Raw genomic sequence first — 15,011 nt, 5'->3', positions numbered from 1 at the left:
GGGGTCCGCCTCCCATGCACAGACGTCTAAAGGCCACCGGGAGGTGATGGGGGACTCTGGAAGGTGGTTGGGGAGGAGACACCAAACCCCCAGGGGCAGGGGACTCTTGGGGAGGTTTTCCCTGTGTCAGGTTCTGGCTCCTCAGGGCTGTCTCTTACCACGTGGTGGCAGTTGAACTCCTTCATCACTGAAGCCTCATTGAGAAATTCAATCCTTTCGCGCATGCTGGCGGCCTCGTTCACTGTTTTAATGGCCACCCTGGTCTCGGGCTCATCTTTAACCACACCTTTGGCGACTCCCTCGTACACCATCCCGAAGGAGCCCTGCCCCAACTCGCGGCTCATGGTGATCTTCTCTCGAGCGACCTCCCACTCGTCAGGCACGTACACTAGAGAAGAAGAAACCAGAATCGAGCCAGGTCAGGTGAGGGGCCCTGGAGCAGAAGGTGCTTTTGGGGGAAAACCGAAGAATGCGAGATGCCACTCCCTAAAGCCCACAGAGGACATCAGGGAACCACCACACGGCTCGTCCTGAAATCTCTGTGAGGCAGCTATATGGTCAAATACAGGTATTTCAAGTCTTCAAGGAGTCCAGAAGAACCACAGAGGAGTCCAATTTGAGATGTGCCAACTGCGGGATTCACAACAGGTACAAAGACTTGGGGGTGCCCCGCAGGCTCAGCTGGGGGAGCGTGTGACTCCTGATCTCGGGGTTGTGAATGTGAGCCCCGCGTTGGGTGGAGAGATGACTTAAATAAGTAAAACTTGGAAAAACCAAAAAAGCCCACAAAGACTTAGCACAAAAAATCATGTAAATATTTCAATAGTTTTGGGGCTGATTACATATTAAAATTGACAATACTTTGCATACATTGGGTTAAAGAAAGCCTATTGTTAATACTTATTTCACCTATTTCTTTTATATTTTTAAATTAATTAATTAATTTTTTAAAAAGATTTTATTTATTTGACAGACAGAGATCACAAGTAGGCAGAGAGGCAGGCAGGTGGCGGGGGTGGGGGGAGTGGGCTCCATGCTGAGCAGAGAACCCCATGCGGGGCTCAATCCCAGGACCCTGAGATCATGACCTGAGCTGAAGGCAGAGGCTTCCTGAGTCACCCAGGTGCCTCTACTTTTCTTTTAAATGGCCACTGGAAAAACTTGAGGTTACACATGGGACTGGCATTATATTTCTACTGGTAGCACTGTTCTTGTCTAGACAAGTATGTCCAGCCTCACCAAAGACCCTGGGGGCTCTGTCTATGGGGGTACAGAAGGGGCTGAGCTCTGGCACCAGGGAGTCGTGAGTGGTGAGTTGAGGGGGCAGTGGTGAGTTGCGGGGGCAGCTGATGAGCAGTGGGGTCTCACCAGGGCTCTGGCCTGAGCTCCGTGAACTCAGGGACCTCCCATAACCGGAGACAGGTGGTGAGGGGCTGGGAGGTGGGACATGCTAAGACTGAGCCTGACTAGGGCTTCTCCAGCCCAGGTTTTCTGTCAGTCTGGTTTAAGGAATTAAATAAGTAATTCCAGGCAGGCAGGAAGGAACGAGAAAGAAAGAGGAAAAGGGAGAAGGGAGGTAAGACAGAAAAGAAATCAAAACAGAAGCTCCATCCTGCACCTGGAAAGGGCAGGATAAAAACTAAATTAGACACCTTGGAGGAGGGTCCCACTGAGCCTATGTTAATCTAGAATTTTCTCTCATACACACTTTTGGTGAATTTCATACTACATGTGTGTTTTGGAATTTCATAAGTGGAAGTCTACCCTCTGTATGGCTTCGGTGCCACATAGCCCCCAGAAGGGGCTGATGCCTGCTTACGAGAGTAAGTCTGCCAGACGAGCAGGTAGGGAAGACTCTCACAACATCCTTCCGAAAGTGTAGAGACACTCTGTCCTAAGCTCCACCAGCCCCACAGCCCACAGCTGGTTCTGTGCACAATGTTATCAGCACTTCCCTCGAGGGGGATTTTCGGTGTCCTCAGGAGAACGGTGACATGCAGATTAGCTTCTGGAGAAAGGAGTTTTGAAAGCCCTTGCAAAGGGCAATGTCCTTTTGTTGCCCCTTAAGGAAAGGAGCTATGAGGTGCTTGTGAAAAGCCAAAGAAATTAAGTTCAAATGAGGTGACGGTGTTCCTACCTGTTGGCCAGGGCGACAGGGAGTTTGGGTTTTGTTTATTTTTTTATTTTTTAAAAAGATTTTATTTATTTATTTGACAGAGAGAAATCACAAGTAGACGGAGAGGCAGGCAGAGAGAGAGAGAGAGAGGGAAGCAGGCCCCCTGCTGAGCAGAGAGCCCGACGAGGGACTCGATCCCAGGACCCTGAGATCATGACCTGAGCCGAAGGCAGCGGCTTAACCCACTGAGCCACCCAGGCGCCCCAGGTTTTGTTTATTTTTAAAGAAGAATCAAGACCTATTATGAAAGTAGTTGTGGGAAGATACACATTTTGAATTCCAATCACCGGTACTGTCTGATATGTTGTATTAATGTTCTTTCCAAACTCCCCAGATGCTTCGTAGTCAAAGCTACAAATGCCAGTCTCTTGAGATTTATTTCAAAGCAGAGCAAAGTCTCTGGAAGAGTCTTAGTCCACCTTTACAGAGAGGGAAAGTGGCTTCCCCCATCAATTCCATTAAGGGTGTGATGACTCCTTATCTTATATATATTTTTATAAAGCTATCATTCACACAAACAATGCATAAAAGTCCTTTGTTTTTTTTTTAATGAAGAAAAAGATCTTCCCCACAAGTAACTACTATTTTAAGTTTGGTGTGTATCCTTCCAGAATGTTCTCTATGCATTATATACATACATACATTATATACAGGAGTACAGAGGTGTGTGTATGAATATGTACACACAAATATACATATATATATACCTATTAAAAATAAAACTTTGTGAGATCTTTATAGATTCAGGAATTATTCAGCACTTGATTCCTACTCCAGGAGGCTGCTTGCTTTTTGTTTTTCATTTTTTTTTTTTAAGATTTTATTTATTTATTTATTTGACAGACAGAGATCATAAGTGGGCAGAGAGGCAGGCAGAGAAAGAGGGGGAAGCAGTCTCCCTGCTGAGCAGAGAGCCCGATGCAGGACTCAATCCCAGGATCCTGAGATCATGACCTGAGCTGAAGGCAGAGGCTTAGTCCACTGAGCCACCCAGGTGCCCCTGGGGAGGCTGCTTTTGACTGGCTTTACTGTAAGCAGAACTGAATTAGAAGTTATTAAAGAAATCACAGTGAGACTTTATATAGTGCTTTAGAGTGTCTAAGTGTTTTTCTTATGTTTTCCATTTGTTCAGGACAATCAATCAGCATAACCATGAATCTGTGTCCTATCTCCTCCACATCTACATCTGCTTTCACTTCACCTGAAGCCAAGAGGCAAATATTTTTTTCGAAATCCATCTACCCGGTTTCACGCACTTACTCACTTGATAAACCCAACCCGGCTTCTCTTGCCGGTCAGCTTCCCCGCCCGCCCCGAGGACCTCACTGTCCTTTTCCACGGTGACTGCATCACACTGTTGACAAGACCCCAGGGGCTGCGTCACCCTGACTTCTCAACTGCCTCGCGATGTGACCTGGGCAAGCCTCTGCCCCGAAACTCCCTGCCTCACCTCTGCACTGGTGGGCCCAAGAACAGCCACCTAACGCAGATGTAGGGACCAAATGGGGCGGCATTCATAAAAGCCCCCGGCAAAGTGCCAGGTCATGGTGCTACTGTCACTGGACTCCTGGACCAATGCCCTTCGCTGACTGACTTTGAAAGGTCTGGGTTCAAGACCGAGGGAGAAGAGACAGCAAACAAGGAAGACAAATACCCATGGGGTACAACTCAGCTTCCAAGTCAAACCTTCTCACTCACTGGACTAAATGGCCCTCATGAATTATGACCCGGGGGTCTGTGAAGGGGCCGTGAGGATAGAAATCCTGCGATCCCGGACAGGAACGGGGTGAACACAAAAACTGAGACAGAAAAATGCAGGGAGGCTGTGAGTGATCAAAGACAGTCCCAGCGATATGAAACTCAAGCTGAAACCAGTTTAAGAGGACTGTTTGGTCAGCTGCGGCATACCCTCCGACTAGATGTCAACAATTAAAAAACGGCTTTTGTCGTTCTAGCATAAAATTTCAGGCAATTAAGTAAATGGACTACCTCACTGACCAGTCATCTCTGAAGCTTGTTTTTCTTTGGGGCATTCTGCACGGTCCCAGAATTTTGGACACACTCAGTGAACTTGCTAGAAACTTTGATTAAAAAAAAAAAAATGGTGTTAACCAAGATGTATTCTGAGGCCGAAGTTACCTCAAAATAATGCGAACCTCTTTGCCCTACGTTAGCCACACTCCCGAAAGCTCCCCGATCTGGGACGTCCCCAGGCAGGGACCCTGGCTTAGCCGCTTACCGTCGGCGGCGCTGAAGTACTCTGGGTTCACAGAAGCATACAGCACTCCATTGCCCAGCCTGCTGTTATTCCTGTCAAAGGGATAAAATTCAGGTTAAAAAACCCCATCTCCGTCCGTGTCATCTTGGCGCTCCCAGTTCTCTCTGTCCTGTTTCGTGAGGGGCATCCAGAGGAAGGGGGTGCGTGTAAGTCCTGCCTGCCGCTCTCACCTACGCTCTGTCATCGGGCCCCAAAGCCATCTTGCTAACACGTCCTTGGGCTTCTTCAGGGGCCTCGGGTTAAAGCTTTTAAGGAGACACTGGTTTCTTCACTTCATCAGAAACGGGAAGGCTGGCCAGAAGAGGCTGGACACTGGGTTTGGAAAAATCTCTGCATACGTGAGCAGCGGGATCTGTGAGCAAAGGGGTGGACCACACCGGCCCCAAATACGTTTTCTGTTGTTGCTGAATCCTTACAAAATGTTCTCTTTTTCCTGCGAGGAACCTTTGACGGGAAAATCGGGTCACCCGTTCCATAAAATATTCCCTCGAGATCCTTAAGACGTTTCCTTGCCCTCGGGGTCCCCTCACCAGACCGCGCAGCCACCTAAGGTGTCCGAGCTTCCCCCGGAGTCACTCACCTTTTCCTGTGGAAGACGTACAGCATTATAACAAGCCCCCCCACTATCAGCAGGACAGCGACGGGCAGAGCGATGATCAGGTGGATGAAGTTTTCGTACGTTACTGCAGAAACAAGGGAAATGACAAAAGTATCACAAGGTGTACAGGCCGGTCGTTTTTTGTTTGCTTTCTTTTGTTTTAGCAGCAAGAATGAGAAAAAAAAAATCCCTGAAAATTCCTTTACTGCCCTATCGCAGACTAGGAATTCTGAAGGTAGATAGAACAGCAAAACACTCTGAGTTATTCGGGGGAAAAGAAAAAAAAAAAAGATAAAATGAGTACACACAGAGGAGCAATGAGAGTAACTCATTTTTAAAGTACAGTGTACCCTGACATAATAGTTCACGTGGCGGGCTCAGGTAAAGTCATCTTTGTGTGCAATTTAATGACTACTAGTGGACACACACACACACACACACACACACACTCATGCACATTTGTAAAAATAAAAGGAATGGATTCTTAACTATTTAGAGCCCAAGTGATACTGACTCTTGTATTTAGATCATAAATGTATTATTTAATCTGTTTGGTATGAAGCTGGTGTCCTAGTAAGCTCTGTTGACCTTTATCTGTCTTAAGAAAGTTCCAGAGATGATTTAAAAACACCTAACCGTATGGCACCCCTGGCCAAAGTTGTTCTGAATTCTCCCCAGACATTCAGGTACAGTTACAAGCCTGACCGCCACACCTGCTCATCCCTGTCATCAGCACTCAGGTGACAGGTGGGCACCTGGGACGCTGCTGCGCAGCCTCGAAGACTCTGCTGGATACGGGAAGTCACTGTGTTCCCAGGGAGCACCAACACCGAAAAGGTAGACTGCCCACATTTTGCAAGGATGCCCATGTTGCAAGGACATTGAAAGCAAGGCAGAGGAGAGAAGGGAGTCAGGGAAGCTTTCCAAGCACAGAGGAATGGTTGGAGATGATACTGGGGAGAAGCAGGGTTGGCTCCCAATGGGCCTGTCCAACCCAAGCAGTTCGAACCTCATTCTGCAGATGAAAGGGAGCCAGTGTGAGCTCTTGGGCCCCACAGTGAACCGAGCACATTTGTGTATGTTGGGACAGCGGTGCTGGAGGACAGTCTGTGGGGGGACTGGTGGCATGGAGGAGGCACGGCCACATCTCGGTGGGTGCCAGAGGGCAGGAGAGGATCTGGCTAAGTTCTGCATTACCCAGCCCAGACCTCACAAGGAGACCAGTGCTCCTTGGCTACCAAGGAAGAAGACTCACAGAGATGGACGGTCCTCCCCAGGGTCACACAGGCAGCTGGGAAGCCATGGTCCCGGGACCGTTCCTGCCCCCACAGCTCAGACCTGCCCCCCATGGCAAGCACCCTGCAGGCTGTGAAAGGAGGCAGTGGTGGTGGCAAAAGGGGCTGGATTTCAGGGACACGGAAGAGGTAGAATCAATGGGACTGGGGTTTGAATGGCAAATGGGTGGCTGGAGAGAGAGAGAGAGAGAGAGAGAGAGAGAGAGAGAGAGAGAGAGAAGGATGTAAGGTTCCAGGCTTGCATGGGGCATGGATCATGGTGCCACTGACTGACCTTGGGAACAAAGGACAGAGAGCTACTCGGAGGGCAGCAACCATGACTTGGGTTCTGGTACTCATGGGAGTGGGAGGCACTCATGGGACCACCCAAGTAGAGATGTCTATATGGAAATGATGGAACTCACTGGGGACCCAGGGACACCTAGTAAAAGTCACACATCAGTGATTATTTTGCCACTAAAAATCATCACCATTATGACTCTTTATGGATTATTAATGCTATTTTGATTTTTTAAATCAAGGACATTTTCATCAGATCGTTCTCAACATGGATGGATCTCCTGCACTTTCTAATTCCCGAAAACACTCTCAAATTATCACTGCTGTTGGGAAACCAGCCAAGTTTTAGTTTTTCCTCCCAAGGACAACTTCTTACATTCGTATCACTTAGCCTACTGGTCAGGTTGTACCGTGTTCTGAGTTTCACATTTCAGTGGGGACATGGAGAAACTGGAACACAGCCGGAGAGGAGCACAATGGCTAGAAAATTGGTCTCTGTGACTGGGCAACAAGAAAAGGCCAAGAGACTGGAGATTATTTAGTCTGAAGAAGGAAAGTCTGAAGAGTCATTTAATAGCATTCAAGCACATGAAGGGTTCCTAAAAGGACAGTGGTTGCCAGAAAGCTTGCAAAGCTTCTGTCTCCTCTGAGGATTAAACAAGAGGAAAAGAGACTGTGCGGTAGCAGGAGAGTCTTGTCCGACATAGGGACAAATAGTAAAGCAGGCATGTAGATTTCATTTTCCTGCAGTACGTGCCAACTTCTGCTGGAAGGAGTCCATCAGAGGGGCTCTCTGGGTTCCCAGTGGCATCCCAGCCCTGCCAGGGTTAAAGACGGGGTAGCAATGGCAGAGGGGAATGTGTCCTCTCCGAAGAGAAGCCAAGTCAGCTATTTCAAAGACTGCGGCCTGATGCTACGCCGCTAAGCCTAGGCTCTGTTCCTACGGGATCGATGCAGAGGAGAGAGAAAAGAGGAGAAGAGAAAGCCAGCCACAGCTCTGGAGAGGGTTCTAGGCATCACTGGGAAGGTTCTAGCACTGGACTGGGTGGCAGAGGCTTGCTGGGGAGAGCAGGTTAGTGGGCCCCATGGAGAATTCAGACTCTTTGAGCCGATGGAATCATCTGCCGAAGCTGTCTGTTTACCCCTAAAACCAGAACTCAGGCACAGTGCCAGGCTCATCAAATGCTACTTCAAGGTCTGCAGTCCTATGCAGGCCATTCTTCTTTTGATATCTGTACTATTAGGATTTTCAAACACCTGTCTTTGACTCTTAGGTACTAACCAGGTGGATAGCTGGATTGGTTGAATCCTGAATTTTTAAAAACTGAGACGCTAGATCAGGGTAGCCCAAATGTGGACCCCGGGAGGGACCACAGACGTGAGGACCACCCACTGAACCCCAAAGTAGCACAGTCAGCACGGTGGGCTGCTCTTTCAAGTGGGACAGTGAGGAACAGCGTCTGGCCAAACTGGATCCCATAATCTGAACAGGAAATCATCTGAAAAACTGGGTTCCTAATAAGAAATGGAAACTCAACGTGGAAATAACGAGGAATATTTGTGTCACCAAATAAAATACTGTGTTTTCTTGGCCCAGCAAGCACAAGGCCTGTGGTGTACTGACACATGTTACAAAACTCAGTTTTCAAATCTGAAAGCCTTGCCTAGTACGGTCTTCTAAAAATTTCATCTTGTCAACAGCTTGAGCATAAAATCACGCTGTGCACTTTCCATGCGTGCAGGTGCTTTAAAAGTACATCTGTATTTTTTCCGATAGTCAGTGAAGGAGATAAGGCCTTAGTCTGAGACGCTGTCACAAAGACTCTTACCCTGGAACAGGCTGGACCCAATGGCCTCCAGGTTTTGGTCACCCCTTGGGATTCTAAGCCCTGAGTCTGAGTCCTAACCAGTAGCCCAAATCAGATAAGAGTTGGACTGGTCAATTCAGGGCTTTGTAAAATGCTTCCCACGTAAAACAAGTTGAGAACAAAGGCCTCCTGTTGAGCCCCTGACCCTCAAAAGGGGCTCAGACCCTCTCCCTACCCATTCAAATGAGGTGGGAACTCCAAGCAACAGCTCCCCGTGCTCGAGCTCCCAAAGGAGGAGCTGGCAGAAGTGTGACCCTTCTGAAATCCGGCCAACTCCATTCCAGTGGAAAATCAGAAAGGCAGAGAGCGCCCCGACAGCTCAGGCTTTCCCATTCCCAGCCCAACCCCCTTTCGTGTTTTCTCGTTACTGCTTCTCCAAGCCTTACTTTTGGCTGGGACATAGAAGAACACCGGGTCTGTCCAGGACCCATTCCCGGAGAGAGAGGTGGCCTGGATCCGGGCCGTGTAGTTCCCTGGGTTGAGCCGGTTAAGCTTGGCGCCCCCATACTTCCTGTACTCCTGTCTTGATACGCACTCCCGCTGGTCCTGGGGGAAACAGAACACAAGTGCCAATTCCCCGCAAGCCTGTGAGAAATGGGTGCCTCTTGCTGCCCGCCCCCCCCACCGCCTCATGCCTGACTCTGATCCCAATTTGCATTAATACAGGGAAGGAAGAGAGTGTTGAATGGCCATCTTCCAGTAACTGTAAATGCACCCAAGTTCTAACCAAACAGATCTCTGTTTTGGTAATCAAAAAGAGCCCCACAAAGATGAAAAGTTCTTAAGGACAATCTAGCTTCTGCAGAAAGATCATTTTCTGTAACAAAGTCGTTTCCTACGGGGAGAACCAGCACCCCTCCTCATCTACTCTGAGTACTTCCTCAGAGACTGTGGGGCTCATGGAAAGACTGAAGTCCTTACTGACTCAGTTCCTCATTTTCTGGGGTTAAGTCCTCCACTAACCGGGAGGCGGTCTGTTCTGCCCGGCCAGTGCGTGCCATCGGTTGGAATGGGGACCCCGATGTGGACCACTGAGCCAGTCTTACCTCGACTTGTGATCCGTATTTTATTTCATACATGAGAATCAATCCGTTGGGATTCTCAGGTTCTGGCCACTTGAGAAAGATGGAGTTTTCAGGCCTCGACTCCCAGGTCACGGGCCCAGGAATGTCATCTGCCCCTTCTGCGTGACAATTGAAACAAGCGAGAAAGTCGGACTCGGGTCCTCCCCCGCTGGGGTGGGCTACCCTGAGCACACCCTCCCCAGTCCGTGTGAGCAGGGCTGAGGACGGGGACCGCACAGACCCCCCAACAGCCGGCTGCTCACATGTAGCATGGGGTTTGGAAGCCAAGCAGTCTATTGATGGGTCTCAGGCTTGCTCCCCCTTAGCAACCCAACCTCCCCTGCAAAAAAAGTCTGCTCTGTCAAGTACAGTTGGAAACCCCGGCAGCCTGAGTAACTTATTTCTGGCTTTTGGCTTCTACCCCTCGAGAAGGGAAACTGTGATGCCTCAAGCACAAGCAGCATCGAAAATGCTCCTTGTGAGCGGAGGCAGTGGCCACAAGCCTCCAGGCGGTGACACAGAGCTTTCCAGGTCTGGATCTACATGCATCTACGTGTGGCAAACTCAACCTTGATGTGGGTGTGAAGGACAGCCCGGAGCTGGGCCTCCGTCCACCCTTCCTCCAGCCATGGCTAGCTGAGGCCGGGGGCTCACGCTCTTGCTTTAAGCAGTAAGCCGGGCAGTGACCCGGAGTTTCTGCAAGTTACAGCCAGGGAAGGCTCTTCTGTCCCTCCCAGAAGGTGGGGAAACTGAGGCCAGGGAGTTGGCAGTAGCCCTGAGACGTGCCGTGTGTCAGCGCCAGAATGGCATCCTGGAGGGCCCTTCTCCTAGACTCCACTTCTGGGCTCCTCTGCTAGCTGCTAACCCCGGGCAGAAAAGAGAATGGGCCGTTCCCCCATCCTTAAACATGGACGGTTGGCAATGTGAACAACAGACAGCTTTTTAACTTCCAAGGGGAAGGTGAAGACCCAAGAGGCATGACCAATGGCTACTCCAGTAGTTGACCTTGAGGAGCAAAGGTCACCCTGAGTCAAGGCAGCTAACAGATTCCATGGAACCTGATGACTCAGGAGGGACTGGGCAAATTTATGTGTGCACAAACGGGGACTATGGCCATGGGAATGTACAATGTGAACGAAGTGGGAGCAGGGGAGTTGACCCTGAACGGCAGTGCCTGCTCTTGTAGGACTTTGTGCAAAGACTGAGTTGGAAATGATGTCACTACGAAGGGACTCCATTACCTGGGCTGCTGGTCTACCACGCTGCCTACAAATAACCACACATTCTCTAATAAGCAAGATGGACACTAAGGGTCATTGCCCTGGATGACAGATTCTGTGTTCATAAAACCCAAGCTTCTCCACTGGGCTGTGAGTGAGTCAGGAGAGGGGTTTGCTGGATCACACCTTACCTGCAGGCATGGTTCTTGCAAAAACAAAGTTGGAGGCACTGCAGCCCAGCTTCTCAGCCTCGTGGTTACAGCTGTGGATGTCAATGCGGTACAAAGTGAAAGGCCGCAGGTTGGAGATTACAGTTCTCTCCTTGTTATCCACTCTGCTCTCAAAGAAAGGGTATTCTGTCTCGAGCTCTTCTGGGTCTGTGATATTATAGGTGTCCACCACTGTGGTGTTCCTGCCTCGGCTGGACATGGTGGTGTTGGTGACTTGTGTGACGTCTCTCCGCTTCCTTTCAGGTCTGCAAAGAAGAGAAAAAACTTGGCTTGGAAGTGCTGCTACCTCTTTTGTCCTTTCTATGACTTGGGTGAGAGTAACGGAAAGAAAAGAAAAAACCCCAAGTTTGGATGAAAGGAGCTATTCAGCCCTTTTGGATAAGAACCAACAAATAAAACGGGGATTTCCTTCTTCGTTATTTTGCTTTCTCTACTCTGCAAGCTTCAGAATCGGCACACAAACTGCCCCCTGGCCCCCAGAGTGGTGATTCGATTGTATCTAAAGGCAAAGAAATGCCTCAGTCACTTCTGGCTCTGCAGCCTCTTGGCCCTTTGGTCAGAATGTCTGTGCTCCCCGGTCCACCAGCCTTATGGTTGAGCATTGAACGTGACCAACCTGCTGGCCACACGAAGATTTATTAGGGGGTGAGGTGAGAGCTGAGCTGTGTGGTACAGGCCCCAGAGGATGGCTTCGCTGACCACCTTTTGTGGAAAGAAAGATACCAAGCAGCAAACACTTACATGGACCCCCATACCCTTCCCTTTGGGGCTCCCTCTGACCCTGTCTTCCTCTGAGACCCCAGTGTCTGGATTTTTCACACTCCTGGAGGTCTTTCCAGTCTGGCTTGCCTCCCACTCAGCAGCGACCTCCTGTGGCCTCTCCCAGGCCCTGCTGTTGACAGGGGTAGAGCCGCTCAAGGCCTGGACTAAGGCTCAGAACAACAGCTACAAAAGCAATAGGACAGCAAAAGAGAAATCAAAAGAGAATGTTCGCACCCAAAGGGCAGAAGAGGTGATCCGCGCAGCTGGTGAGGGTGACTGCTCCAATGGCTGCTGCTGTGGGATGTGGAAACAAGGGCTTTGGGCTCCTCTCAGAAACCTTAAAAATAAGCCCCTCGCATTTATAGAAAGCAACAGCAAGAGAACATGAGACTAAGTACCCAGACAAGGAACAGTCACCCGCAGGCCAACTTCCAGCAACAGTGGGAAGCAGGCTGCTGTCGGTTCTACACTAGGGCTGTCCATGGGCCTCACTCCTCCCGTGCATAAGCGAAGGGTCCCAGAACAAAGCTCATCTGGGAAAGAAAACCAAGGGCCCAAGGCAAGGAGAAAGATCAGAAAGTGGGAATGCTCCTCAGTTCTCACGCAGGGGAGAGGGAGAAGCCCCATGGGGAATCAGGGGACCTGAGAAGCCACTTGGGGCTCAGCTGACACTCAGCAGGTTTCTGGTGGGTCCTGATCTGCCTTGAAGTGAAAAGCTTGGAAGGGAAAAGCAGGGAGCTTGGGGGAAAGGGCTTCTGGCTCCCTAGTCTGCCTGGCCCATGGATTTCCCTGCAGAAAATGCTATCACCGCTTTTGTGCAGTGACCAGTGGGTCCTAACCTAAAACGTCAACCCAAATATGCTCATCCCACCAGATAGAGAACTGCAGGGTCAGGCCGTGCACTGATGGCCTCACTGTATTCGCTTTCACGATATCAGGGAAGGAAAGATTAGAAGAGGAGGCTGACCATTTCCCATCCTCACACTCTACACACCAACCAATCTTCCCAAAAGGGAAGGACACAAAGAACTACATTTATTGCTGGAGAACCCTTTTCTGACATCTACCAGAACGAGTGTCCCGCCTTCTCTTCAAAACCAACACCACCCATAAAACCAACACAACACATCCTCGTGTCTATGAGAGAGAAGTTGGCTTGGGTTTAATACACTGCAAATTAATACTCTGCCCAAAGCCCTCCCCATTTACCTGGGATTACAGCTGTTACTAGTGACACCAAGTTAGGGGCTGGAGGAGGGAGGCCACACGGGACATTATCAGGAAGACAAGGTATAAGGCAAGCAGAATGGCACACCCATGATTCTTTGTAAACAGCCACATTTCCAAATAGTGTGACCAACAGCAAGGATCACTGTCAGCTTTCCCCACTCCCACTCCATGACCCCACTTACTCTATTGGAAAACCCTGCGGTCTTCAACATCTGTCAACATTTCAGTTACTTAAACTCAACTATGTGATTGAAAAAAAAATAAAGGCCGTGGTCAAAGACATTCACCACCAGATATGGACTCCAGAAAGCAACTTAACAAACTCTAGCTTCCAATCCACTTTAAACCACATGGGACACGCTGGACAACATGTAACATACCCAACCTGACTTGACTGGCTTGTTCTTAGGATCAACGGAAAGAGGGGCACCAGGGTGGCTCAGTCAATTAAGCATCTGCTTTCGGCGCAGGTCATGATCTCAGGGTCCTGGGACCGAGCCCTGCATCGGGCTCCCTGCTTGGTGGGGAGCCTGCTTCTCCCTCTCCCTCTCCTCCCCACTCATGTTCTCTCTCTTGGAATTTCTGACACTATCTTTCTCTCTCTGAGATAAATTAAATTCTTAAAAAAAAAAAAAAAGAATGAATTGAAAGAAAGAAAAGTAGTCTTTGGATAGTTTAGTTGTAAAACAGAAAACCTTCCTTTATGATTCATTCTGCCAACTAGACATTCCTTCTATCAAAATTTTTGCAAATTGTGTGGACATGAGATTTATATCCTTGGTAGGAGGCATTAAAAAAAAAAACAATTCAAAGTGTGTATACATCGCAGCCTCTCACTGTGGGCAAATATAGTATATATGGTCATCCCATGAAAAGACAAAATAGCAGGTCAGACTTGTCTTAGGACAGACAGTGTCAGGGCCAAATGGGCGGAGGCGAGCATCTATCAGGGGGAGGTTGGCATAGAGGAAACTTATTTTGAATTTGGCAACACGAACACGGGCATTACTAATACCTGCGTTGACCACAGCTCTGCCTTCGCATTGCCCGATCTTGCGTTCCACACTGACGGGAAAGAAAGGCACTGCTTTGTGGCTGCAGACTGAAAGCTCGTGGCCCTTTGGCAAAACATCTCCAAAGCCGGGGCTCAAAACCTGAACCTCTAGCGGGCCGGTGAAATGAGACAGCAATGGGGCCCACAGCTTCCGCTAGGGAATAAACAGATAACTCCTGCCCATCTGCTTTGCGTCCGCAGGAAGTGCCAGTAGCTGCGCTTCTGCCGGCACGGGGGTGGGGGGAGGCAGCCCACATTGAGTAGCCATGCCACCAAAGGGCAAGGGCCCTAATGTGTCAAAATGTAAAGCTAAGGGCCAAATGGATTGTTCAGTAATTAGGCTGCTGAAGAAGTCACTAAGCCTGACTCCTAGTTTGTAAACCTCTTTGAGCTCCTCCAACACTCTTTTTCTTGGAAGTACATATGACCTGCAGACAATTGGGATGGCACCTGAACGCAGCCGCGGGGGGAGAGGTCTTGGGCAGAACAGGTCAGGGGGACCCACAAAGGGGGGTTTCAACTCCTAGAGAGGAGAGGAGGGGCATAAAGGCATGAAGCAATGAGAAACTTTGTTCTGAAAAGAATGCCCGCCACTCTAAGTCGTCTTTCTTAATGATTTTTCAAAGTCAAATGGGTATCTTGGAATATTACACAAACATCAGGGAAGTCACTCGACGGGGAAAAAAAATCACTTTAAAAGCCATTTGTAGTTACAATCCAAGTACACCTTTAAGGGCCAGGGCATTAAAGAATAAACTGAATTTACGGGCTTCTGGTGCCTCTCACGGTCCGGGGCACGAGGAACAGCGATCACAGAAGACGCTGGGTGGTGGGCTGGTGGCAGGGGTGCCGTGGGGACTGGGAGCGCGTAGGTGCAAGTGGATCCAGGTCCTCTGCTCACAACTCAGGCAAGGGCCGGTTTGTAAACACCGCACTGTGATCTCTCAGGAGGAAAAG

General features: G+C 49.4%; 1 protein-coding gene and 1 long non-coding RNA gene across 2 annotated transcripts in view; one reads left to right on the top strand and one right to left on the bottom strand.

Annotated features, from left to right (window-relative positions):
- On the top strand, positions 1 to 8,356 carry LOC309867548. The gene is made up of 2 exons (XR_014313237.1): positions 1 to 648; positions 3,309 to 8,356. It is a non-coding gene; the product is annotated as an uncharacterized lncRNA (long non-coding RNA).
- Positions 1 to 15,011, bottom strand: part of IGF1R (insulin like growth factor 1 receptor) — a 300,467-nt gene that overhangs the window by 29,412 nt on the left and 256,044 nt on the right. Inside the window, exons 11-16 of the mRNA XM_082736451.1 lie at positions 10,970 to 11,253; positions 9,541 to 9,677; positions 8,881 to 9,040; positions 5,035 to 5,137; positions 4,416 to 4,486; positions 159 to 388 (exon numbers count right to left, since the gene is read on the bottom strand). Of these exons, the coding sequence (XP_082592577.1) occupies positions 159 to 388; positions 4,416 to 4,486; positions 5,035 to 5,137; positions 8,881 to 9,040; positions 9,541 to 9,677; positions 10,970 to 11,253 (985 nt within the window). The remainder of the gene's footprint in view (positions 1 to 158; positions 389 to 4,415; positions 4,487 to 5,034; positions 5,138 to 8,880; positions 9,041 to 9,540; positions 9,678 to 10,969; positions 11,254 to 15,011) is intronic.

Source organism: Mustela nivalis, assembly GCF_964662115.1.
Source record: "Mustela nivalis genome assembly, chromosome: 6".
In the NCBI taxonomy this organism is placed as follows: Eukaryota; Metazoa; Chordata; class Mammalia; order Carnivora; family Mustelidae; genus Mustela; species Mustela nivalis.
This window is presented reverse-complemented; position numbering and strand designations above follow the sequence as displayed.